At 43.4% G+C, this 27,859-nt stretch overlaps 1 protein-coding gene across 13 annotated transcripts; it reads left to right on the forward strand.

The window, feature by feature from the left end:
• LOC118376163 (acyl-CoA Delta-6 desaturase-like) lies at window positions 1–27,837 on the forward strand. 13 transcript variants are annotated; one of them, XM_052481046.1, is made up of 15 exons: window positions 3–179; window positions 304–416; window positions 938–1,040; window positions 5,948–6,259; window positions 7,784–7,894; window positions 13,730–13,927; window positions 16,016–16,117; window positions 18,863–18,988; window positions 19,752–19,812; window positions 19,936–20,012; window positions 20,271–20,368; window positions 22,665–22,761; window positions 23,393–23,472; window positions 25,682–25,807; window positions 25,941–27,837. In XM_052481046.1, the coding sequence occupies exons 4-15, from the start codon at window positions 6,023–6,025 to the stop codon at window positions 25,990–25,992; spliced, it is 1,365 nt and encodes a 454-aa protein (XP_052337006.1). In that variant the 5' UTR covers window positions 3–179; window positions 304–416; window positions 938–1,040; window positions 5,948–6,022; the 3' UTR covers window positions 25,993–27,837. The 13 variants fall into 13 exon arrangements, 6 of the variants coding, with proteins under 6 accessions (XP_052337006.1, XP_052337005.1, XP_052337008.1 ...); XR_008081215.1 differs by lacking the exon at window positions 25,941–27,837 and adding an exon at window positions 22,897–23,080 and having other exon boundaries at window positions 1–416; window positions 20,219–20,368; window positions 22,665–22,807; window positions 25,682–25,738; XR_008081216.1 differs by lacking the exon at window positions 25,941–27,837 and adding an exon at window positions 22,897–23,034 and having other exon boundaries at window positions 1–416; window positions 20,219–20,368; window positions 22,665–22,807; window positions 25,682–25,738.
• Window positions 27,838–27,859: the final 22 nt, after the last annotated feature.

The following is a 27,859-nucleotide window of genomic DNA, read 5'->3' on the forward strand; positions in this document are numbered from 1 at the left end:
TCTCTCGCTGTCTCTCTCCCTCTCTGTAATGCAAAACTAATCTCTGGAATAGAAGAGGAACATCACAACACGGAAACACTAATGACGACGAATAGAAGCCCCAAATAGCTCGATTATGTTATGCGCTTTCATAATCATTGCCATTGCTTAATACATACATTGCGATTTTGACATTCGAGGTGTGTTAATGTTTTTTTTTTTTTTTTAACACGACACAACTCGTTACTTGACCCACGTTTTCATTATACGATGTGTAAATTCTACAGTTGAATTTTGAACATTTTGTATTCTCCATATTAATAGCCTACTGGTGATTTGATTGGATAGATGATCAGAAAGAACTGAGTGTATTTTTATGAATAAGAGGAAGAGAGGAAAAGAGGAAAAGAGAGAGGATTGCACATCTGGAAATGTTGGTGAGTGCAGCTATTCTATTCATTCTGTATCCACATCATCGTTGTATAATTGCGTTATATTGTTGATCACAATATAGCCTGATTTAATGTAATGTCATGTAGCCTGGGGATTTCTGTAGCGGCTGACACGACTATTCGATTGTATCATGTGTGTCATTATACGGACATTAACATGAAACACTCATAAAGGTTTGCACTGTGTTTTATATAAAACTCGGGAAACATATGCGGAACAGAAGAGGAGTCCATGCCCACACAATGGCGCATCTCCGTATTCTTTATTATTTATTGATGAGAACATTTCAATGCTCTTTGTCTCTATTCTAATAAAGTGTTACAAATAAACATCGTGGCAAATCGCATCGATGCTCCACAGATTAGAAAATAAACTCCATACAGAATGCTACAGGTTTTCGTTATTAGATATTTTGAGCGACATGTTTAATGATTTGATGTTGGTAGAAAAGGAACTCCACAGAATTACAGGACCCAGACTGGCTGACATTCTTGCGCCTCTACAGGTATTCGTCATTCGATATTTTCAGCAACTGAATTGAACAACACATTTTGTTGTACAACGCTGTCTGGAAAACATCTCCCTTCCCTCTGGCGAAAGAATCGCAGGTTAGCGTTTTTCATCATGAATCTTGTTCTGGAGGCAGAAAGGTCACTAGCTGGCAGAGCCAAAAAAAGTCATACAATCAATCAGATTTTAAACCTAACCTTAACCACACTGATAACGTTAATGCCTAACCCCAAATGTGACACACCATTTGGATTGGTGTCTTAGGTCTTTATGTAGTGTTGTGTTGTCTCTCTTTATGTAGTGTTGTCTCTCTTTATGTAGTGTAGTGTTGTCTCTTTATGTAGTGTTGTGTTGTCTCTCTTTATGTAGTGTTGTGTTGTCTCTCTTTATGTAGTGTTGTGTTGTCTCTCTTTATGTAGTGTTGTGTTGTCTCTCTTTATGTAGTGTTGTGTTGTCTCTCTTTATGTAGTGTTGTGTTGTGTTGTGTTGTCTCTCTTTATGTAGTGTTGTCTCTCTTTATGTAGTGTCGTGGTGTCTCTCTTTATGTAGTGTTGTGTTGTCTCTCTTTATGTAGTGTTGTGTTGTCTCTCTTTATGTAGTGTTGTGTTGTCTCTCTTTATGTAGTGTTGTGTTGTCTCTCTTTATGTAGTGTTGTGTTGTCTCTCTTTATGTAGTGTTGTGTTGTCTCTCTTTATGTAGTGTTGTGTTGTCTCTCTTTATGTAGTGTTGTGTTGTCTCTCTTTATGTAGTGTTGTGTTGTCTCTCTTTATGTAGTGTTGTCTCTCTTTATGTAGTGTTGTCTCTCTTTATGTAGTGTTGTGTTGTCTCTCTTTATGTAGTGTTGTGTTGTCTCTCTTTATGTAGTGTTGTGTTGTCTCTCTTTATGTAGTGTTGTGTTGTCTCTCTTTATGTAGTGTTGTGTTGTCTCTCTTTATGTAGTGTTGTGTTGTCTCTCTTTATGTAGTGTTGTGTTGTCTCTCTTTATGTAGTGTTGTGTTGTCTCTCTTTATGTAGTGTTGTGTTGTCTCTCTTTATGTAGTGTTGTGTTGTCTCTCTTTATGTAGTGTTGTGTTGTTTCTCTTTATGTAGTGTTGTGTTGTCTCTCTTTATGTAGTGTTGTGTTGTCTCTCTTTATGTAGTGTTGTGTTGTCTCTCTTTATGTAGTGTAGTGTTGTCTCTCTTTATGTAGTGTTGTGTTGTCTCTCTTTATGTAGTGTAGTGTTGTCTCTCTTTATGTAGTGTCTCTGTTGTCTCTCTTTATGTAGTGTTGTGTTGTCTCTCTTTATGTAGTGTTGTGTTGTCTCTCTTTATGTAGTGTTGTGTTGTCTCTCTTTATGTAGTGTTGTGTTGTCTCTCTTTATGTAGTGTTGTGTTGTCTCTCTTTATGTAGTGTTGTGTTGTCTCTCTTTGTGTTGTGTTGTCTCTCTTTATGTAGTGTTGTGTTGTCTCTCTTTATGTAGTGTTGTGTTGTCTCTCGTTATGTAGTGTTGTGTTGTCTCTCTTCATGTAGTGTTGTGTTGTCTCTCTTTATGTAGTGTTGTGTTGTCTCTCGTTATGTAGTGTTGTGTTGTCTCTCTTTATGTAGTGTTGTGTTGTCTCTCGTTATGTAGTGTTGTGTTGTCTCTCTTTATGTAGTGTTGTGTTGTCTCTCTTTATGTAGTGTTGTGTTGTCTCTCGTTATGTAGTGTTGTGTTGTCTCTCTTTATGTAGTGTTGTGTTGTCTCTCTTTATGTAGTGTTGTGTTGTCTCTCTTTATGTAGTGTTGTGTTGTCTCTCTTTATGTAGTGTTGTGTTGTCTCTCTTTATGTAGTGTTGTGTTGTCTCTCTTTATGTAGTGTTGTGTTGTCTCTCTTTATGTGGTGTAGTGTTGTTTCTCTTGTCGTGATGTGTGTTTTGTCCTATATTTATATTTTATTTATTTATGTTTAATCCCAGCCCCCGTCCCCGCAGGAGACCTTTTGCCTTTTGGTAGAACATCATTGTAGATAAAAAAATATGTTCTTGCCTAGTTAAATAAAGGTTAAATAAATACATATGTAGTAACATTTTAAATTGTGTTTTTTACATAGGATAAAAGTAGAGACTCAGAGATAGAAAATTGTATTATCATACACTACAGTTGAGGAACAATGGGAAAGTAATTCTGCTTTGAAAGTTGATCATCTTGTAACCCCACTTTTAAGAGAATGGTCCTTGAATGTTTTGGTACACCTACTGGAGAGCTCTTCTTTGTCTACAACCATTCAGCACCATTCACACCCTCTTAAGCCTTAGCCCCGCCCATTCAGCACCATTCACACCCTCTTAAGCCTTAGCCCCGCCCATTCAGCACCATTCACACCCTCTTAAGCCTTAGCCCTGCCCATTCAGCACCATTCACACCCTCTTAAGCCTTAGCCCCGCCCATTCAGCACCATTCACACCCTCTTAAGCCTTAGCCCCACCCATTCAGCACCATTCACACCCTCTTAAGCCTTAGCCCCACCCCATCTGTTTAAGGATTCACACCTGAGGCCATGTGTCACGTTCTTCATAACGAGATGAATACATTCTTCGTTATTTAAATGAAGAACACGAAACAAACTAACAAAATAACAAAACGAACATGAAGCTATATAGAACGAGTGCTGACATGCAACTACACATAGACAATAACCCACAAAACCAAAAATGGAAAATGGCAACCTAAATAGGATCCCCAATCAGAGACAACGATAAATAGCTGTCTCTGATGGTGAACCAATTCAGGCCACCATAGACCTACATATACCTAGACATACGAAAACCTCATAGAATTACAGAAAACCCTAGACAAGATTAAAACACACATACCACCCTCGTCACACCCTGACCTAACCAAAATAATAAAGACAACAAAGATAACTAAGGTCAGGGCATGACAGTACCCCCCCAAAGGTGCGGACTCCTGGCCGCAAACCTAAAGCTATATGGGAGGGTCTGGGTGGGGATCTGGACGCCGCCCCCCTTCTTTACCCTGAGTCCGCTCTTGTAGCACAGACCAGTGGATCATCATCGGAGGCTCTGGACTGCGGAGACCCTGGACTGGAGATGTCGCTGGAGACCCTCGCCGTAGGCCCCGGGCTGGGGACCCTCGCTGCTTGGATCGTCGCTGGAGACCCTGGACTGGAGACCGTCGCTGGAGACCCTGGACTGGAGACCGTCGCTGGAGGCTCCGGACTGGAGCCTGGACTGAGTACTGTCGCCGGACGCTCTGGACTGGGTACTGTCGCCGGACGCTCTGGACTGGGTACTGTCGCCGGACGCTCTGGACTGGGTACTGTCGCTGGACGCTCTGGACTGGGTACTGTCGCCGGACGCTCTGGACTGGGTACTGTCGCTGGACGCTCTGGACTGGGTACTGTCACCCGACGCTCTGCACTGGGTACTGTCGCTGGACGCTCTGGACTGGGTACTGTTGCCGGATGCTCTGGACTGGGTACTGTCACCAGACGCTCTGGACTGGGTACTGTCGCCAGACGCTCTGGACTGGGTACTGTCGCCAGACGCTCTGGACTGGGTACTGTTGCCAGACGCCCTGAACTGGGTGCTGTCGCCGGACGCTCTGGACTGGCGAGGCACACTGTAGGCCTGGTGCGTGGTGCCGGCACTGGTGGTACCGGGCTGGGGACACACACCTCAGGGCGAGTGCAGGAGGAGGAACAGGGCGTACTGGACTGCCGAGGCGCACTATTGGCCTGGTGCGTGGAGCCTGCACTGGTGGTACCGGGCTGGGGACACGCACCTCAGGGCGAGTGCGAGGAGGAGGAACAGGATGTACTGGGCTCTGGGGCTCACAGGAAGCCTGGTGCATGGTGTTGGCACTGCTGGTACTGGGCTGGTGACACGCACCTCCGGGCAAGTGCGGGGAGGAGGCACATGATACACTGGACCGTGGAGACTCATTGGAAATCCAGAACATAGAGCTGGCTCAATACGTCCTGGCTGGATGCCCTGGAGACATCGTGTGCATCTCTGCATAACACGGTGCCTGACTAGTTACACGCTCCCCACGGTAAGCACGAGGAGTTGGCTCAGGTCTCCCACCTGACTCATGCAATCTCCTCGTGTGTCCCAGACACATCTAGCTAAGTGGATGAGTCACTATTGTCTAGACATGTTCATGAAATACAATAGATGGCCGTAATCACCCCCCAGACACACCAGTTGAACTTGATGTTTAGACATGTAGCTAGCTAGCTAAACAATGAACCGGCATAATCCCAACTACCACCAATACAAACATTGTCATAGCTGTAGTATGAATCTGCAGGCAGCTAAAAGCTAACCAACTAGGTTCAATGTTAGCTAGTTAGCTAATATTAGGCTATGACTAGCATGGTAAAGGAGTTTCTGATTCGAAGAATGTTACTACATGTAACGTTAGCTAGCTAGCCAGCCGGCTAACATTAGCTAGCAAGCCAGCCGGCTAACGTTAGCTAGCAAACCAGCCGGCTAACGTTAGCTAGCAAGCCAGCCGGCTAACGTTAGCTAACAAGCCAGCCGGCCGGCTAACGTTCGCTAGCGAGCCAGCCGGCTAACATTCGGTAGCAAGCCAGCCGGCTAACGTTCGCTAGCTAGCTAACAGTACGCTTTAACTTGCAAATAAAATGACTTTTTGATCAAATATAATATCTGAAAATGAAGCTAAACTCAAACATGGATTTTTGAATATATGTTTTTTTAATCATCAAATGCTCCTGTGAAGTAGTGACGTGTGACATGCGTCAAGCTTCCTGAAACGGGTCACAAATCAAGTCTGTTTGTTTTCAAGAATTTTTACAATATAGCAAATTTTGAATTCTGGTCCATCTAGTGGAAATCTCTCAGATCTGCCTCCAGGACAAGACTCATCCCAATAAACATCAAACTGTAGAAGAGTCACACCATTTCACCACGTAGGTGTGACTTGACTCAGACAGCATGATCTGATTCTGATTGCATTCCCTGACTTCATCTCTGTACGTTGCATTTGACTGGTCCTCAGTGTGTTTCAGTTGGACAGACTGGACAGAGCGCAGCTGACACAGCGACGGTGTGAGTGGAGCAGAGAGAACCGAGGATGGGGGGCGGAGGTCAGCAGACAGAGTCAAGCGAGCCGGCCAAGGGTGACGGGGTTGGGCCCGATGGAGGGCGAGGTGGCAGTGCAGTCTACACCTGGGAAGAGGTTCAGAAGCACTGCCACAGAAGCGACCAGTGGTTGGTCATCGACAGGAAGGTCTATAATATTACCCAGTGGGCGAAGAGACACCCGGGGGGCATCAGGGTCATCAGTCACTTTGCTGGAGAAGATGCCACGGTCAGTAGCCTAACTATGGAAGTTGTTGGTGAAATGTTCTCAAGTTATTCCAGGAAGACTGTTGCAAATGTTATAATGTTGTAGGTAAGACATATTACACTAGTTGTTAGTGGATCGTACATTATGACTCTATTACATATTACACTAGTTGTTAGTGGATCGTACATTATGACTCTATTACATATTACACTAGTTGTTAGAGGATCGTACATTATGACTCTATTACATATTACAGTAGTTGTTAGTGGATCGTACATTATGACTCTATTACATATTACACTAGTTGTTAGTGGATCGTACATTATGACTCTATTACATATTACAGTAGTTGTTAGTGGATCGTACATTATGACTCTATGACATATTACAGTAGTTGTTAGTGGATCGTACATTATGACTCTATGACATATTACACTAGTTGTTAGTGGATCGTACATTATGACTCTATTACATATTACAGTAGTTGTTAGTAGATCGTACATTATGACTCTATTACATATTACAGTAGTTGTTAGTGGATCGTACATTATGACTCTATTACATATTACACTAGTTGTTAGTGGATCGTACATTATGACTCTATTACATATTACACTAGTTGTTAGAGGATCGTACATTATGACTCTATTACATATTACAGTAGTTGTTAGTGGATCGTACATTATGACTCTATTACATATTACACTAGTTGTTAGTGGATCGTACATTATGACTATTACATATTACACTATTTGTTAGTGGATCGTACATTATGACTCTATTACATATTACAGTAGTTGTTAGTGGATCGTACATTATGACTCTATTACACATTACACTAGTTGTTAGTGGATCGTACATTATGACTCTATTACATATTACAGTAGTTGTTAGTGGATCGTACATTATGACTCTATTACATATTACACTAGTTGTTAGTGGATCGTACATTATGACTCTATTACATATTACAGTAGTTGTTAGTGGATCGTACATTATGACTCTATTACATATTACACTAGTTGTTAGTGGATCATTATGACTCTATTATGACTCTATTACATATTACACTAGTTGTTAGTGGATCGTACATTATGACTCTATTACATATTACAGTAGTTGTTAGAGGATCGTACATTATGACTCTATTACATATTACACTAGTTGTTAGTGGATCTGTAACCATTGAATCTGGATTTTTTTTTTACATAAGAGACATACACTGAGTGCTAATTTCATGATAATCTCTTAACTAATCTCACAGTTAATTATTTAGTATTTATTTGTACTTTTTAAAATATTTGTTAAATTATCTGAGAGACAAATAAAGGACATGAGGATATTTGGAAAGCAAACCGTGCCCTGGAACCTACTACAATACCCCGTTCAAAAGCATTTCAATCTTTTGTCTCGCCCATTCACCCTCTGAAAGGCACACAATCCATGTCTCAATTGTCTCAAGGCTAAAAAAAAAAAAATCCTTCTTTATGGATATTTGCATTTGTATATTTCATTTGCATATTGATCGATGTCTCTAATTTCTAGGAAGCATTTGTCGCATTCCATCCCGATCCTAATTTTGTCAGGAAGTTTCTGAAGCCGTTGCTGATTGGAGAGCTGACACCGACAGAGCCCAGCCAGGACCAGGGGAAAAACGTGAGGAGGCCCATCTTTATCTCTCTCCCTCTACAGCATCACACCCATAACATACATCGTTGTAGGCTACATAATGTGAAGCCTACAGCATCTCTCCCTCTGACACAGCATCACTCCCACTCTAACCACCACATAGCACCACACTCGACCAAGTCGTAGTGTGTCATCTTCAGTCATCTACTATAATAACTACACCAGCCTGTCTATGTGCCCAGATGCCCCTATAACTAGATCACATTATACCAGCCTGTCTATGTGCCCATTTGCCCCTATAACTAGATCACATTATACCAGCCTGTCTATGTGCCCCTATAACTAGATCACATTATACCAGCCTGTCTATATGCACCTATAACTAGATCACATTATACCAGTCTGTCTATATGCCCAGATGCCCCTATAACTAGATCACATTATACCAGCCTGTCTATGTGCCCCTATAACTAGATCACATTATACCAGCCTGTCTATGTGCCCCTATAACTAGATCACATTGTACCAGCCTGTCTATGTGCCCCTATAACTAGATCACATTATACCAGCCTGTCTATGTGCCCCTATAACTAGATCACATTATACAAGCCTGTCTATGTGCCCCTATAACTAGATCACATTATACCAGCCTGTCTATATGCCCAGATGCCCCTATAACTAGATCACATTATACCAGCCTGTCTATGTGCCCCTATAACTAGATCACATTATACCAGCCTGTCTATGTGCCCAGATGCCCCTATAACTAGATCACATTATACCAGCCTGTCTATGTGTCCCTATAACTAGATCACATTATACCAGCCTGTCTATGTGCCCAGATGCCCCTATAACTAGATCACATTATACCAGCCTGTCTATGTGTCCCTATAACTAGATCACATTATACCAGCCTGTCTATGTGCCCAGATGCCCCTATAACTAGATCACATTGTACCAGCCTGTCTATATGCCCAGATGCCCCTATAACTAGATCACATTGTTCCAGCCTGTCTATGTGCCCAGATGCCCCTATAACTAGATCACATTATACCAGCCTGTCTATATGCCCAGATGCCCCTATAACTAGATCACATTATACCAGCCTGTCTATATGCCCAGATGCCCCTATAACTAGATCACATTGTTCCAGCCTGTCTATGTGCCCCTATAACTAGATCAGATTATACCAGCCTGTCTATGTGCCCAGATGCCCCTATAACTAGATCACATTATACCAGCCTGTCTATGTGCCCAGATGCCCCTATAACTAGATCACATTATACCAGCCTGTCTATATGCCCAGATGCCCCTATAACTAGATCACATTATACCAGCCTGTCTATGTGCCCCTATAACTAGATCAGATTATACCAGCCTGTCTATGTGCCCAGATGCCCCTATAACTAGATCACATTATACCAGCCTGTCTGTGCCCAGATGCCCCTATAACTAGATCACATTATACCAGCCTGTCTATGTGCCCCTATAACTAGATCACATTGTTCCAGCCTGTCTATGTGCCCAGATGGCCCTATAACTAGATCACATTATACCAGCCTGTCTATTTGCCCCTATAACTAGATCACATTGTACCAGCCTGTCTATGTGCCCAGATGCCCCTATAACTAGATCACATTATACCAGCCTGTCTATTTGCCCCTATAACTAGATCACATTATACCAGCCTGTCTATGTGCCCAGATGCCCCTATAACTAGATCACATTATACCAGCCTGTCTATATGCCCCTATAACTAGATCACATTATACCAGCCTGTCTATGTGCCCCTATAACTAGATCACATTATACCAGCCTGTCTGTGCCCAGATGCCCCTATAACTAGATAACATTATACCAGCCTGTCTATGTGCCCAGATGCCCCTATAACTAGATCACATTATACCAGCCTGTCTATATGCCCAGATGCCCCTATAACTAGATCACATTATACCAGCCTGTCTATGTGCCCCTATAACTAGATCACATTATACCAGCCTGTCTGTGCCCAGATGCCCCTATAACTAGATAACATTATACCAGCCTGTCTATGTGCCCAGATGCCCCTATAACTAGATCACATTGTACCAGCCTGTCTATATGCCCAGATTCCTCTATAACTAGATCACATTATACCAGCCTGTCTATATGCCCAGATGCCCCTATAACTAGATCACATTATACCAGCCTGTCTATGTGCCCCTATAACTAGATCACATTATACCAGCCTGTCTATATGCCCAGATGCCCCTATAACTAGATCACATTATACCAGCCTGTCTATATGCCCAGATTCCCCTATAACTAGATCACATTATACCAGCCTGTCTATATGCCCAGATTCCCCTATAACTAGATCACATTATACCAGCCTGTCTATGTGCCCCTATAACTAGATCACATTATACCAGCCTGTCTATATGCCCAGATGCCCCTATAACTAGATCACATTATACCAGCCTGTCTATGTGCCCAGATGCCCCTATAACTAGATCACATTATACCAGTCTGTCTATATGCCCAGATGCCCCTATAACTAGATCACATTATACCAGTCTGTCTATATGCCCAGATGTCCCTATAACTAGATCACATTATACCAGCCTGTCTATGTGCCCAGATATAACTGCCCAGATGTCCCAGATGCCCCTATAACTAGATCACATTATACCAGCCTGTCTATGTGCCCTATAACTAGATCACATTATACCAGCCTGTCTATGTGCCCAGATGCCCCTATAACTAGATCACATTATACCAGCCTGTCTATGTGCCCCTATAACTAGATCACATTATACCAGCCTGTCTATGTGCCCAGATGCCCCTATAACTAGATCACATTATACCAGCCTGTCTATGTGCCCAGATGCCCCTATAACTAGATCACATTATACCAGCCTGTCTATGTGCCCAGATGCCCCTATAACTAGATCACATTATACCAGCCTGTCTATGTGCCCCTATAACTAGATCACATTATACCAGCCTGTCTATGTGCCCAGATGCCCCTATAACTAGATCACATTATACCAGCCTGTCTATGTGCCCAGATGCCCCTATAACTAGATCACATTATACCAGTCTGTCTATATGCCCAGATGCCCCTATAACTAGATCACATTATACCAGCCTGTCTATATGCCCAGATGCCCCTATAACTAGATCACATTATACCAGCCTGTCTATTTGCCCAGATGCCCCTATAACTAGATCACATTATACCAGCCTGTCTATGTGCCCCTATAACTAGATCACATTATACAAGCCTGTCTATGTGCCCCTATAACTAGATCACATTATACCAGCCTGTCTATGTGCCCCTATAACTAGATCACATTATACCAGCCTGTCTATGTGCCCCTATAACTAGATCACATTATACCAGCCTGTCTATGTGCCCAGACGCCCCTATAACTAGATCACATTATACAAGCCTGTCTATGTGCCCCTATAACTAGATCACATTATACCAGCCTGTCTATGTGCCCAGATGCCCCTATAACTAGATCACATTATACCAGCCTGTCTATGTGCCCCTATAACTAGATCACATTATACCAGTCTGTCTATGTGCCCCTATAACTAGATCACATTATACCAGCCTGTCTATGTGCCCCTATAACTAGATCACATTATACCAGCCTGTCTATGTGCCCCTATAACTAGATCACATTATACCAGTCTGTCTATGTGCCCCTATAACTAGATCACATTATACCAGCCTGTCTATGTGCCCCTATAACTAGATCACATTATACCAGCCTGTCTATGTGCCCCTATAACTAGATCACATTATACCAGCCTGTCTATGTGCCCCTATAACTAGATCACATTATACCAGCCTGTCTATGTGCCCCTATAACTAGATCACATTATACCAGCCTGTCTATATGCCCCTATAACTAGATCACATTATACCAGCCTGTCTATATGCCCCTATAACTAGATCACATTGTACCAGCCTGTCTATGTGCCCCTATAACTAGATCACATTGTACCAGCCTGTCTATGTGCCCCTATAACTAGATCACATTATACCAGCCTGTCTATGTGCCCCTATAACTAGATCACATTATACCAGCCTGTCTATGTGCCCTGATAACTAGATCACATTATACCAGCCTGTCTATGTGCCCAGATGCCCCTATAACTAGATCACATTGTACCAGCCTGTCTATGTGCCCTGATAACTAGATCACATTATACCAGCCTGTCTATGTGCCCCTATAACTAGATCTCATTATACCAGCCTGTCTATGTGCCCCTATAACTAGATCACATTATACCAGCCTGTCTATATGCCCCTATAACTAGATCACATTATACCAGCCTGTCTATATGCCCAGATGCCCCTATAACTAGATCACATTATACCAGCCTGTTTATGTGCCCAGATGCCCCGCTGTCTGTTTACCTAATCAGGAGTCTTACATCTTATCCTGGTTCTCTTAAGCTTTCTGTTACTTCTATTTCCTTACCCTTCCTCTTCTTCTTCTTCTTCCTCTTCTTCTCTACAGGTTTCTCTTCTCAATTTACACTGTCCTTCTCCCTCTCCTGTCCTTCTCCCTCTCCTGTCCTCTTCACTCCCTCTCCTGTCCTCTCCACAACCTGTCCTGTCCTTATCCCTCTCCTGTCCTTAACCCTCTCCTGTCCTTATCCCTCTCCTGTCCTTAACCCTCTCCTGTCCTTATCCCTCTCCTGTCCTTCTCCCTCTCCTGTCCTCTTCCTCCTCTCCACTCCCTCTCCTGTTCTTCTCCTTCTCCCTCTCCTGTCCTCTCCACTCCCTCTCCTGTCCTTCTCCCTCTCCTGTTCTCTTCCTCTCCTGTTCTCCTGTCCTTCTCCCTCTCCTGTCCTCTCCACTCCCTCTCCTGTCCTTCTCCCTCTCCTGTCCTCTCCTCTCCACTCCCTCTCCTGTCCTTCTCCCTCTCCTGTCCTCTTCCTCCTCTCCACTCCCTCTCCTGTCCTTCTCCCTCTCCTCTCCTGTCCTCTCCACTCCCTCTCCTGTCCTCTCCACTCCCTCTCCTGTCCTTCTCCCTCTCCTGTCCTCTCCACTCCCTCTCCTGTCATTCTCCCTCTCCTGTCCTCTCCACTCCCTCTCCTGTCCTTCTCCCTCTCCTGTCCTCTCCACTCCCTCTCCTGTCCTTCTCCCTCTCCTCTCCTGTCCTCTCCACTCCCTCTCCTGTCCTTCCACCCTCTCCTTCACCCTCCCTGTCCTCTCCACTCCCTCTCCTGTCCTTCTCCCTCTCCTGTCCTCTCCACTCCCTCTCCTGTCATTCTCCCTCTCCTGTCCTCTTCCTCCTCTCCACTCCCTTTCCTGTCCTCGTCCTCCTCTCCACTCCCTCTCCTGTCATTCTCCCTCTCCTGTCCTCTTCCTCCTCTCCACTCCCTCTCCTGTCATTCTCCCTCTCCTGTCCTCTTCCTCCTCTCCACTCCCTCTCCTGTCATTCTCCCTTTCCTGTCCTTCTCCTTCTCCTGTCCTCCTCTCCACTCCCTTTCCTGTCCTCTTCCTCCTCTCCACTCCCTCTCCTGTCCTCTTCCTCCTCTCCACTCCCTCTCCTGTCCTTCTCCCTCTCCTGTCCTCTCCACTCCCTCTCCTGTCCTTATCCCTCTCCTGTCCTTAACCCTCTCCTGTCCTCTTCCTCCCCTCCACTCCATCAATTCTCATCTCTCTACCAGCATCCACCTTCCTCCAGGTTCATCTACTTTGGTCACTGTTGGTCTTTCTGTAATTCCAAGCATCCTATCACCACGCCTCCTCAAATCAAGGACAGAGTAATTGAGACCCCTTACTTCATACGTCTAAATTGATTGATTGATTAATTGATTGATTAATTGATTATTGATCGCCTCTAATCCATACAGGCAGCACTGGTGCAGGACTTCCGGGCCTTGCGCCACCGTGTGGAGAGTGAGGGTCTCCTCCGTGCCCGCCCCCTCTTCTTCAGCCTCTACCTGGGCCACATCCTGCTACTAGAGGCCCTGGCTTTGGGCCTGCTCTGGGTCTGGGGGAGCAGCTGGAGCCTCACACTGCTCTGTTCCCTCATGCTGGCCACATCTCAGGTACCATTACAGTATTATTAGGGAGTACAAGAAGATATTTGACAGGCAGATTCAAAGGTTAGGCATAGGGATCGAAGGTTAGGGTTAAGATTAAGGTTAAGGTTATGGTTAGGTTTAGGATTAAGGTTATAATTAGAGGATTAGGTTAGGGTTGGGATTAAGGTTAGGTTTAGGATTAAGGATAACGAGTACACAACAATAACCGCTGCACGAGAGCCGAAACAACAGAGCACAGGTACTCACAAGGCCAACGGACATGGGAACAATAATCAACAAGGACAATGGTGAACAAAGGGCACATTTATACACATACTAATCAGGGGGAATGGGAATCAGGTGTGCGACATGAGACATGACAGTCCGGGGTTGGTGGTAATGATCCAGTTCAGTGACGCCTAGAAGACCGGTGACGTAGACCTCCGGAGCTGGTGAACGGAATGAGCAGCAGTACCGGGGAATCCGTGACATTAAGGTTAGGGGATTAGGTTAGGGATTAGGTTAAGGTTAGGGTTAAGGTTAGGGATTAGGTTAAGGTTAGGGTTAAGGTTAGGGGATTAGGTTAAGGTTAGGGTTAAGGTTAGGGGATTAGGTTAGGTTAGGGTTAAGGTTAGGGGATTAGGTTAAGGTTAGGGTTAAGGTTAGGGGATTAGGTTAGGTTAGGGTTAAGGTTAGGGGATTAGGTTAAGGTTAGGGTTAAGGGTTAGGGTTAAGGTTAGGGATTAGGTTAAGGTTAGGGTTAAGGGATTAGGTTAAGGTTAGGGTTAAGGTTAGGGGATTAGGTTAGGGTTAAGGTTAGGGTTAAGGTTAGGGGATTAGGTTAAGGTTAGGGTTAGGGTTAGGGTTAGGGTTAGGGTTAGGGTTAAGGTTAGGGGATTAGGTTAGGTTAGGGTTAAGGTTAGGGGATTAGGTTAAGGTTAGGGGATTAGGTTAAGGTTAGGGTTAAGGGTTAGGGTTAAGGTTAGGGGATTAGATTAAGGTTAGGGTTAAGGGTTAGGGTTAAGGGATTAGGTTAAGGTTAGGGTTAAGGTTAGGGGATTAGGTTAGGGTTAAGGTTAGGGTTAAGGTTAGGGGATTAGGTTAAGGTTAGGGTTAAGGGTTATGGTTAAGGTTAAGGTTAAGGTTAGGGGATTAGGTTAGGGGATTAGGTTAAGGTTAGGGTTAAGGTTAGGGTTAAGGTTAGGGGATTAGGTTAGGGGATTAGGTTAAGGTTAGGGTTAAGGTTAGGGGATTAGGTTAAGGTTAGGGTTAAGGTTAGGAGATTAGGTTAGGGTTAAGGTTAGGGTTAAGGTTAGGGGATTAGGTTAAATTTAAGGTTAGAGGATTAGGTTAGGGTTAAGGTTAGGGGATTATAGGTTAGGGTAAGGTTATAGTTAGAGTTCAGGTTAGGGGATTAGGGTTAGGGTTAGGGTTAGGGGATTAGATTAGGGTTAAGGTTAGGGGATTAGGTTAGGGTTACGGTTAGGGGATTAGATTAGGGTTAAGGTTAGGGGATTAGGTTAGGGTTACGGTTAGGGGATTAGGTTAGGGTTGAGGTTAGAGGATTAGGTTAGGGTTAAGTTTAGAGTATTAGGTTAGGGTTACGGTTAGAGTTAAGGTCAGGGGATTAGGTTAGGGTTAAGGTTATGGGATTAGGTTAAGGTTAAGGTTAAGGTTAGAGTTAAGGTCAGGGGATTAGGTTAGGGTTAAGGTTATGGGATTAGGTTAGGGTTGAGGTTAAGGTTAGAGTTAAAGTCAGGGGATTAGATTAGGGTTAAGGTTAGAGGATTAGGTTAGGGTTGAGGTTAGAGGATTAGGTTAGGGTTATGGTCAGGGGATTAGGTTAGAGTTGAGGTTAGAGGATTAGGTTAGGGTTAAGGTTAGAGTATTAGGTTAGGGTTACGGTTAGAGTTACGGTTAGGGGATTAGGTTAGGGTTAAGGTTAGGGGATTAGGTTAGGGTTAAGGTTAGAGTATTAGGTTAGGGTTACGGTTAGGGGATTAGGTTAGGGTTATGGTTAGGGTTAGGGTTACGGTTAGGGTTAAGGTTAGGGGATGAGGTGAGGTTAAGGTCAGACACCATTCAAAATCTGCCTTTCTTTCTCCCTCTCAGGCCCAGGCTAGCTGGCTGCAGCATGACTTCGGCCACCTGTCAGTCTGCAAGAAATCCAGTTGGAATCACATACTGCAAAAGTTTGTAATTGGACACCTAAAGGTAGGCTGCTGGACAATGGCTGGACATTTGACAATACTGTTTTAGGTGGATCTTCTGCTACTCTTTGGTTGAGTTAACCGGCCGGACACAGTTTAAACCTAGTCCTGAACTGAAAACCATTCTCAATGGATAATCAGCTTTGAAAGAACATTTTACTCCAGGACTATGTTAAGTCTTTGTTCAGGAAACTGTCCCCTTCACTTTCCTACAGAACTAAGAACAGATATAGCCCTTGCTTCACTCCAGACCTGACTGCCCTTGACCAGCACAAAAACATCCTGTGGCGGACTGCAATAGCATCGAATAGCCCCCGTGATATGCAACTGTTCAGGGAAGTCAGGAACCAATACACACAGTTAGTCAGGAAAGCAAAGGCTAGCTTTTTCAAACAGAAATTTGCAATCTGTAGCTCTAACGCCAAAAAGTTTTGGGACACTGTAAAGTCCATGGAGAACAAGAGCACCACCTCACAGCTGCCCATTGCACCAAGGCTAGGCGACACGGTCACCACCGATAAATCCATGATAATCGATAATTTCAATAAGCATTTCTCTGCAACTTTCCTCCTGGCTACCCCAACCCCGGCCAACAGCTCCGCACCCCTCGCAGCTACTTGCCTGAGCCTCCTCAGCTTCTCCTTCACCCAAATCCAGATCGCAGATGTTCTGAAAGAGCTGCAAAACCTGGGCCCGTACAAATCAGCTGGGCTAGACAATCTGGACCCTCTCTTTCTAAATGTATCCGCCGCCATTGTTGCAACCCCTATTACCAATCTGTTCAACATCTCTTTCAATGCCTAAAGATTGGAAAGCTGCTGCGGTCATCCCCCTCTTGAAAGTGGGAGACACTCTAGACCCAAACTGTTACAGACCTATATCCATCCTGCCCTGCCTTTCTAAAGTCTTCGATAGCCAAGTTAATAAACAGATCACTGACCATTTCGAATCCCACCGTACCTTCTCCACTATGCAATCCGATTTCCGAGCTGGTCACAGGTGCACCTCAGCCACGCTCAAGGTCCTAAACGATATCATAACCGCCATCGATAAAAGACAGTGCTGTGCAGCCATCTTCATTGACCTTGCCAAGGCTTTCGAATCTGTCAATCACCGTATTCTTATTGGCAGACTCAATAGCCTTAGTTTCTCAAATGACTGCCTTGCCTGTTTCACCAAATACTTCGCAGATAGAGTTCAGTGTGTAAAATCGGAGGGCCTGTTGTCCGGACCTCTGGCAGTCTCTATGGGGGTACCACAGGGTTCAATTCTCGGGCCGACTCTTTTCTCTATATATCAACGATGTCGCTCTTGCTGCGGGTGATTCCCTGATCCAGCTCTACGCAGATGACACCATTCTGTATACATCTGGCCCTTCTTTGTACACTGTGTTAAATAACCTCCAAACGAGCTTCAATGCCATACAGCACTCCTTCCGTGGCTTCCAACTGCTCTTAAACGCTAGCAAAACCAAATGCATGCTTTTCAACCGTTCGCTGCCCGCACCCGCCTGCCCGACTAGCATCACTACTCTGGACGGTTCTGACCTAGAATTCGTGGACAACTACAAATACCTAGGTGTCTGGCTAGACTGTAAACTCTCCTTCCAGACTCACATCAAACATCTCCAATCCAAAATCAAATCTAGAATCGGCTTTCTATCTCGCAACAAAGCCTCCTTCACTCACGCCGCCAAACTTACCCTAGTAAAACTAACTATCCTACTGATCCTCGACTTCGCCGATGTCATCTACAAAATAGCTTCCAATACTCTACTCAGCAAACTGGATGCAGTTTATCACAGTGCCATCCGTTTTGTTACCAAAGCGCCTTATACCACCCACCACTGCGACCTGTATGCTCTAGTCGGCTGGCCCTCGCTACATAATTGTCGCCAGACCCACTGGCTCCAGGTCATCTACAAGTCCATGCTAGGTAAAGCTTTGCCTCATCTCAGCTCACTGGTCACGATAACAACACCCACCCTTAGCACGCTCTCCAGCAGGTATATCTCACTGGTCATCCCCAAAGCCAACACCTCATTTGGCCGCCTTTCCTTCCAGTTCTCTGCTGCCAGTGACTGGAACTAATTGCAAAAATCGCTGAAGCTGGAGACTTACATTTCCCTCACTAACTTTAAACATCAGCTATCTGAGCAGTTTACCGATCACTGCAGCTAGTAATAGTCCATCTGTAAATAGCCCACACAACCTACCTCATCCCCATATTGTTTGTATTTACTTTGCTGCTCTTTTGCACATCAACATCAACATCAACTCTTTTGCACTACTCCAACATCTGCTCATCATCATCTGCTCATCTATCACTACAGTGTTAATCTGCTAAATTGTAATTACTTTGCTACTATGGCCTATTTATTGCCATACCTCCTCACGCCATTTGCACACAGTGTATATAGACTTACATTTTTTTCTATTGTGTTTTTATTGACTGTACGTTTGTTTATTCCATGTGTAACTCTGTGTTGTTGTTTCTGTCGCACTGCTTTTCTTTATCTTGGCCAGGTCGCAGTTGTAAGTGAGAACTTGTGGATAACTAGCCTACCTGGTTAAATAAAGGTGAAATTAAAAATAAATAAAACATAAAAAAATTTAAAAAAGAGCAGTGTTACGTTTCAAAGTTCACTGCTATACATTAGCCGTATTTTGTGTCGTGTCCAACAGGTGTAAGTTATAGTAAGTGTAATTGTGTGTACCATTAATAAGTAACAGTAGCTGTGTGTTTCCAGGGTGCCTCTGCTAACTGGTGGAACCATCGTCACTTCCAGCACCACGCTAAGCCCAACGTGTTTAGTAAAGATCCTGATGTCAACTCACTGCATGTCTTCGTCCTGGGAGACAAACAGCCTGTAGAGGTAGTTATCACTATAATATATTTGTGATTCCTGCCCCAACTGGACTCACAACCTAGTAGGTAGCCTAGTGGTTAGAGAGTTGGACTAGTAACTGGAAGATTGCAAGTTCAAATCCCAGAGCCCACAAGTTTCAAATCTGTCGTTCTCCCCCTGAACAGGCAGTTAACCCACTGTTCCTAGACCGTCATTGAAAATAAGAATTTGTTCTTAACTGACTTGATTAATGTAATATTCATGAAATAACCAGTGGTGGAAAAAGTACCCAATTGTGAATAGAAAGTTACTTAAGATAAAGTGAACCCAGTAAAATACTAGTACTAATACTCAGTAAAAGTCTTCAAGTATTTGGTTTAAAATATACTTAAGTATGAAAAGTCAAATTAAAAAATAATTTCAAATTCCCTATATAAAGTAAACCAGATGGCACCATTTTCTTGTTTTGAAAATGTATGGATAGCCAGGGGCACACACAGACATCATTTACAGTGAGTCAGTTAGATCAGAGGCAGTAGGGATGACCATGTGTTCTCATGACAAGTGTGTGTGAATTGGACCATTTTCCTCTCCTGCTACGCATTCAAAATGTAATTAGTATTTTTTGGGTGTCATGGGAAAATGTACGGAGTATATTAATTTCATCAGGAATGTAGTGAAGTAAAAGTAAAAGATGTCAAAAATATAAATAGTAAAGTAAAGTACAGATACCCTAAAAAACTACTCTGAAAGTTAGATCCATCTGACTCCTTGTCTCTGTCTATTGCAGTATGGTATAAAGAAGTTGAAGTACATGCCCTACCATCACCAACACCAGTACTTCTTCCTCAGTAAGTTGCTGAACACGTTTCATGGATTTCTGTATAGAATCACATCAACTTCCATTGAACAGGTAAAAGACAGACCACTGTATGTAATGTATGTAATACCAATATTATCCTTCTGTGTTCCAGTTGGACCTCCACTACTTATTCCAGTGTATTTCCACATCCAGATATTGCGGACCATGTTTTTACGACAGGACTGGGTGGTGAGATTTCATACCAACTAAATGTAGACTTAATCCTCTTCATTCTTATCTGGAACATACGGGCTTCCACGAGAGAATAATGATATGATGTTTAGGACCTTGAGCGTGGCTGGCCTAATGTCTGGCCTAATACCAATCTTTGTCTCCTGTGAAGGATCTGACATGGTCATGTCTGTCTGTAATACCAATCTTTGTCTCCTGTGAAGGATCTGGCGTGGTCATGTCTGTCTGTAATACCAATCTTTGTCTCCTGTGAAGGATCTGACATGGTCGATGAGTTTCTACCTTCGCTTCTTCTGCTGTTACTATCCCTTCTTTGGTTTCTTTGGCTCAGTAGCATTGATCAGCTTCGTCAGGTAAAGTATGAACTGAGAGGGAGCTCAAAGATTAACTCATTCATTCATTCACTGTTTCGGTAACTAACTCACTCATTCGCTGATTCATTCAATTGTATTCAAATGATCTACAGCGGGGCTCTCCAACCCTGTTCCTAGAGAGCAACCCTCATGTACAGTGGCTTGCGAAAGTATTCACCCCCTTGGCATTTTTCATATTTTGTTGCCTTACAACCTGGAATTAAAATATAATTTTGGGGGATTTGTATTATTTGATTTACACAACACAACTTTGAAGATGCAAAATATTTTATATTGTGAAACAAACAAGAAATAAGACAAAAAAAACAGAAAACTTTAGTGTGTATAACTATTCACAATTTCACCTATTCACCTATTCACCAAAGCCAATGCTTTGTAGAGCCGCCTTTTGCAGCAATTACAGCTGCAAGTCTCTTGGGGTATGTCTCTACAAACTTGGCACATCTACTCACTGGGATTTTTGCTCATTCTTCAAGGCTAAACTGCTCCAGCTCCTTCAAGTTGGTTGGGTTCCGCTGGTGTACAGCAATCTTTCATACCACAGATTCTCAATTGGATTGAGGTCTGGGCTTTGACTAGGCCATTCCAAGACATGTAAATGTTTCCCCTTAAACCACTCAAGTGTTGCTTTAGCAGTATGCTTAGGGTCATTGTCCTGCTGGAAGGTGAACCTCCGTCCCCGTCTAAAATCTCTGGAAGACTGAAACAGATTTCCCTCAAGACTTTCCTTGTATTTAGTGCCATCCATCAGTCCTTCAATTCTGACCAGTTTCCCAGTCCCTGCCGATGAAAAACATCCCCACTGCATGATGCTGCCACCACCATGCTTCACTGTGGGGATGGTGTTCTCAGGGTGATAAGAGGTGTTGGGTTTGTGCCAGACATAGCATTTTCCTTGATGGCCAAAAGGCAAAATTTTAGTCTTATCTGACCAGAGTACTTGCTTATGTTTGGGGAGTCTCCCACATGCCTTTTGGCAAATACCAAATGTGTTTGCTTATTGTTTTATTTAAGCAATGGTTTTTTTCTGGCCACTCTTCTGTAAAGCCCAGCTATGTGGAGTATACGGCTTAAAGTGGTCCTAGGGACAGATACTCCAATCTCTGCTGTGGAGCGTTGCAGCTCCTTCAGGGTTATCTTTGGTCTCTTTGTTGCCTCTCTGATTAATGCCCTCCTTGCCTGCTCCGTGAGTTTTGGTGGACAGCCCTCTCTTGGCAGGTTTGTTGTGATGCCATATTCTTTCCATGTTTTAATAATGTATTTAATGTTGCTCCGTGGGGTGTTTAAAGTTTCTGATATGTTTTTATAACCCAACCCTGATCTGTACTTCTCCACAACTTTGTCCCTGACCTGTATGGAGAGCTCCTTGGTCTTCATGGTGCCCCTTGCTTGGTGGTGCCCCTTGCTTGGTGGTGCCCCTTGCTTGGTGGTGTTGCAGACTCTGGGGCCTTTCAGAACAGGTGTATATATACTGAGATCATGTGACACTTAGATTGTACACAGGTGGACTTTATTTAACTAATGATGTGACTTCTGAAGGTAATTGGCTGCACCAGATCTTATTGAGGGGCTTCATAGCCCCTAAGGGGGGAATACATACTGTATACATACATATGCACGTACCACTTTACAGTTTTGTATGTTTTTGAATTCTTTGAAACAAGTAATTTTTTAAATTTCACTTCACCAATTTGGACTATTTCGTATATGTGTATGTCCATTACATGAAATGCAAATAAAAATATATTTAAATTACAGGTTGTAATGCAACGAAATAGGAAAAACGCCAAGGGGGATGAATACTTTTGTTCATGGAGAGTTCCTTGAGAGATACCCTCCTGTAGGTTTTCACTCCAACCCTGTTCCTTGAGAGATACCCTCCTGTAGGTTTTCACTCCAACCCTGTTCCTGGAGAGATACTGTCCTGTAGGTTTTCACTCCAACCCTGTTCCTGAAGAGATACTGGGAACAGGGTTGGAGTTAAACCTACAGGAGGGTAGCTCTCCAGGAACAGGGTTGGAATTAAACCTACAGGAGGGTAGCTCTCCAGGAACAGGGTTGGAGTTAAAACTACAGGAGGGTAGCTCTCCAGGAACAGGGTTGGAGTTAAACCTACAGGAGGGTAGCTCTCCAGGAACAGGGTTGGAGTTAAAACCTACAGGAGGGTCTCAGGGTTCTTAAGTATTATAAAACAACACAATGCTGTGCTTGATGTAATAATGTAATATAATATTGTGGCTGAATAGTTATATTGTGAATATTGTACTGTATATAGGTTTTTGGAAAGCCACTGGTTTGTATGGGTGACCCAGATGAATCACCTTCCTATGGAGATGGAACACGAGAGACACCAGGACTGGCTCACCATGCAGGTAACATGTCATCATTACTAGACACCAGGACTGGCTCACCATGCAGGTAACATGTCATTACTAGACACCAGGACTGGCTCACCATGCAGGTACCATGTCATCATTACTAGACACCAGGACTGGCTCACCATGCAGGTAACATGTCATCATTACTAGACACCAGGACTGGCTCACCATGCAGGTAACATGTCATCATTACTAGACACCAGGACTGGCTCACCATGCAGGTAACATGTCATCATTACTAGACACCAGGACTGGCTCACCATGCAGGTAACATGTCATCATTACTAGACACCAGGACTGGCTCACCATGCAGGTAACATGTCATCATTACTAGACACCAGGACTGGCTCACCATGCAGGTAACATGTCATCATTACTTGACACCAGGACTGGCTCACCATGCAGGTAACATGTCATCATTACTAGACAACTGATCTAGGATCAGGTCCCCCTGTCCATACATTCATATTCATTATTATTAAAGGCTAAACTGATCTGGGAACAGCAGTCCATGTCAGTACAGGTCCAGGAGTGTTTTCACGGGGCTGTGCTTACTAGACACCAGGACTGGCTCTGTAGTTCTCCAGCAGAGGGAGCTGTAACGTGTCTCTTTCTCTGGTCTTAGTTGAGTGCTACTTGCAACATTGAACAGTCAACCTTCAACGACTGGTTCAGTGGACACCTCAACTTTCAGATTGAACACCAGTAAGTGAAACAAATATCCCACCTTACTGTTGTCTGTCAAACAGTATATACTGTGTTTATATGGTCATTTATCAGGGCATTGACATACTCAAGTTATAGTTTTAGTCTAAGTTATAGTTTAAGCTTATACACTGGTCAAAAAAATAAAGGGAACACTTAACCTCTTGCTCCTACCTGGCACGCAGGCGTCCCATCTAGAGATCTGGAAATGCAAATGCGCTATGCTACATGCTAATAGTACTAGTTAAAACTCAAACGTTCATTAAAATACACATGCAGGGTATTGAATTAAAGCTACACTTGTTGTGAATCCAGGCAACAAGTGAGATTTTCGGCGAAAGCATGAGAAGCTATTATCTGATAGCATGTAACACCCCAAAAGACCCGCAGGGGACGTAAACAAAATAATTAGCATAGTCGGCACTACACAAACCGCACAAATAAAATATAAAACATTCATTACCTTTGACCATCTTCTTTGTTGGCACTCCTAGATGTCCCATAATCACTATTGGGTCTTTTTTTTGATTGAATCCGTCCATATATAGCCTAGATATTGATCTATGAAGACTGTGTGATAAACGGAAAAAATAGCGTCTTATAACGTAACGTCATTTTTTTAAATTAAAAAAGTTGACGATAAACTTTCACAAAACACTTCAAAATACTTTTGTAATGCAACTTTAGGTATTAGTAAACGTTAATAAGCGATCAAATTAATCACGAGACGAAGTGTATTCTATAGGGGTCCGTCTGGAAATAATGTCCGGGTATTTCTCAACCAAAATATCCGGTTGGAGACCTGAAGAAAAAGCCTGTCTCTTGTTCGTTTGACCAAGAAACAAAGAATTGGCAAATGACAAGACTGTTGACATCGTGTGGAAGCTGTAGGTACTGCAACCTCAGCCCCATTTAATGTCGTTCGCCCATAACAATGGGTTGAAGTGGCGGATGGATATATTTTTCCATTTTCAGTGATCAGATTTTCCTGCACTTTTCGATGAAATGCACGTTCTGTTATAGTCACAGCCAGTGATTTAACCAGTTTTATAAACGTCTGAGTGTTTTTTGGCATTTGCCAGAGAACACCAAGATTAGACAACAGGTGGAAATTCTAGGCAAAGACACCTCAATAAAGGAGTCTGCCACTGGCGCCCTGTGCTCTTCACAGATGAAAGCAGGTTCACACTGAGCACATGTGACAGAGAGCGTGGCAGAGTCTGGAGACGGAGGAGGCCCGTGGAGAAGGAGGAGCGTTCTGCTGCCTGCAACCTCCTCCAGCATGACCGGTTTGGCGGTGGGTCAGTCATGGTGTGGGGTGTCATTTCTTTGCAACCTCCTCCAGGGGTTTGGCGGTGGGTCAGTCACAGCCCTCCATGTGCTCGCCAGAGGTAGCCTGACTGCCATTAGGTACCCGAGATGAGATCCTCAGACCCCTTGTGAGACCATATGCTGGCGCGGTTGGCCCTGGGTTCCTCCTAATGCAAGACAATGCTAGACCTCATGTGGCTGGAGTGTGTCAGCAGTTCCTGCAAGAGGACGGCATTGATGCTATGGACTGGCCCACCCGTTCCCCAGACCTGAATCCAATTGAGCACATCTGGGACATCATGTCTCGCTCCCTCCACCAAAGCCACGTTGCACCACAGACTGTCCAGGAGTTGGCGGATGCTTTAGTCCAGGACCATCCGCCAACCTCATCAGGAGCATGCCCAGGCGTTGTAGGGAGGTCATACAGGCACGTGGAGGCCACACACACTACTGAGCCTCATGTTGTCTTGTTTTAAGGACATTACATCAAAGTTGGATCAGCCTGTAGTGTGGTTTTCTACTTTAATTTTGAGTGTGACTCCAAATCCAGACTTCCATGGGTTGATACATTTGGTTTCAATTGATCATTTTTGTGTGATTTTGTTGTCAGCACATTCAACTATGTAAAGAAAAAAGTATTTAATAAGAATATTTCATTCATTCAGATCTAGGATGTGTTATTTTAGTGTTCCCTTTATTTTTTTGAGCAGTGTAGTTTTAGCATTCAGCATAATTTGATCTTAAATATAACTTGTTGTTTGTACTAAATACTCTACCTCGTAATAGTGTTTAGATACAATATCGATACAATCCTACTCTGATCTCTCTCTTCCCCCCCTTTCTCTACTCTTTCTCTACCCCCACTCTCTCTCTCTGCCTCTCTTTCTCTGTCTCCCAGTCTGTTTCCTACAATGCCACGTCATAACTACCACCTGGTGGCTCCTCTGGTTCGTGCTTTGTGTGAGAAACATGGAGTTCCCTATCAGGTCAAGACTTTGCAGAAAGGCATCACTGATGTTGTCAGGTAAAGTGTTTTAATGAATACTTGTATCGTGCTATTCCTCTGGGAATAGATTGTACATCATAAGGTGATACCTGCTGCTCTCAGTCTCCTATGTGATTTACCTGGTTCTTTATCCACCTCTGTTCTTCTCCAGGTCACTGAAGAAGTCAGGGGATCTGTGGCTGGATGCGTATCTCCATAAATAAATCCCTTCCTGACTCTGGACGGGATTTAATCCATCGCAGATTAACGACCTGCGAACAGAGAGGACATTTCCTGGATGTTTTTGATGATAATGATCGCTGCAAACATCGTGGATGTTAGCTCAAGCGTAAATCACCTTTTTAAAAAGTCAATCACAGTGCATAGGTCTGCATGTCAAACTTGATGTCTGGTGTGAAACCTACCCCCCCTCCCCTGCCATCTTAATACTGCCTACCAAACAGAGTACTCTAATGTACAGGTACTATATAGTATACTACATATAATACTACATAGTAGAGTAATAGTGTAATAAAATATTGTGTTATTTGATGATGTTGTTGTGATGTAGCTGTTTTAACCTGGTTTGCACCCCAGGAAGAGTAGCTGTTAATGGGGATCTTAATTAATACAAATATTCTTATATTCTTATATCTGAGTGGCCTGTCTGTGTGGTGGTGATATCACTGTGTGGTTTACATGGCTGTGCGGTATTTTCTACCATAGTATAGTGTTAACCGAGAAACATGTCTTATACACTGTAAAGATTTGCATTTTTTTTTTTAAATACCTTTTTTATTTTTGATTATTTGAGTACGAGACTATCATGCCAGTCAACGACAGGACACTTACTCTGCTGTGAATGTGAGTTGCCTTCACCGAGTTCAGGGTCGTGTTCAGTTGAGAGAAAACGTTTTGAAACAGGGAGGTAATAACCTGAAATTGTCCAATAGGAATATAGAATTTTCTGTTGTCCGTTGCAAAACGTCTTGCTACAATCTTTTTGAATTTATTTTACTTGGCAAGTCAGTTAAGAACAAATTGTTATTTTCAATGACGGCCTAGGAACAGTGGGTTAACTGCCTGTTCAGGGGCAGAACGACAGATTTGTACCTTGTCAACTCGGGGATTTGAACTTGCAACCTTTCGGTTACTAGTCCAACGCTCTAACCACTAGGCTACCCTGCCATATTGAAAGAAAACGATCCTAGACTATGTGGCTGAGCTATTCCTCTGTAAAGTGTGGTTGTTAGATTACATCTGTACACTAAGGGAAGCTCTATGGAGACCGGTTGCTGCGGTTACAACATTTTGGCAGTAATATACCCCACCCCCCCCCCCCCACCCATCGTGCCCACTCTGTCTGGACCTGTTTATGGAAGCAGAAGCTAATGGAGAAGCTGATAGAGAAGCTAATGGAGAAGCTAACGGAGAAGCTAACAGAGAAGCTAATGGAGAAGCTAATAGATGGAGAAGCTAATAGAGAAGCTAATAGGGAAGCTAATAGATGGATAAGCTTATAGAGAAGCTAATAGATGGAGAAGCTAATGGAGAAACTAATAGGGAAGCTAATAGATGGAGAAGCTAATAGAGAAGCTAATAGATGGAGAAGCTAATGGAGAAGCTAATGGAGAAGCTAATAGAGATGCTAATAGATGGAGAAGCTAATGGATTTCTCTTCTGTAAGATCAGATCAGAATAAAACTGTTTTGTCTGTTTCCGTAGACAAAAAGAAACAGGTTAATAGTGAATGATAATCTACTTTCGTATTGTTCTTTGGCTACTTCTTATATTTATTACAACGACAAAACATTGTAGTGATCGTACAGTTACTGTGGTGGCAGAGGTGAGCCGTTGGATCTTCTCAAGGCTTAATGCTCTGTTCTGTGTTGGGACCGTTGCTTTGTATAAAATAACTGTGGTGTAAACAATTGGATTGTTTGATCACCTCCCATTATATAAGGGACATATAGCCATTTACTCTTGGAGCTCCTTCCCTGACTGCGACCAGAGCGGGACCGACCTTGCAGCTGCTCATGTGTATTAAAGATGAACTATTATACAAGTCAGTTAGTGTCTGCCTGATCTTTT

This window comes from Oncorhynchus keta, chromosome 26, assembly GCF_023373465.1.
Source record: "Oncorhynchus keta strain PuntledgeMale-10-30-2019 chromosome 26, Oket_V2, whole genome shotgun sequence".
NCBI lineage: Eukaryota > Metazoa > Chordata > Actinopteri > Salmoniformes > Salmonidae > Oncorhynchus > Oncorhynchus keta.

Excerpts from the sequence above, each read along its gene's own strand:
- LOC118376163 (XM_052481045.1), top strand. The coding sequence starts at position 6,023 with ATGGGGGGCGGAGGTCAGCAGACAGAGTCAAGCGAGCCGGCCAAGGGT. Across the intron at positions 16,118-18,862 it reads TTGTAATTGGACACCTAAAG|GGTGCCTCTGCTAACTGGTG; the intron begins GTAGGCTGCTGG and ends GTGTGTTTCCAG. Across the intron at positions 25,808-25,940 it reads GGCATCACTGATGTTGTCAG|GTCACTGAAGAAGTCAGGGG; the intron begins GTAAAGTGTTTT and ends GTTCTTCTCCAG.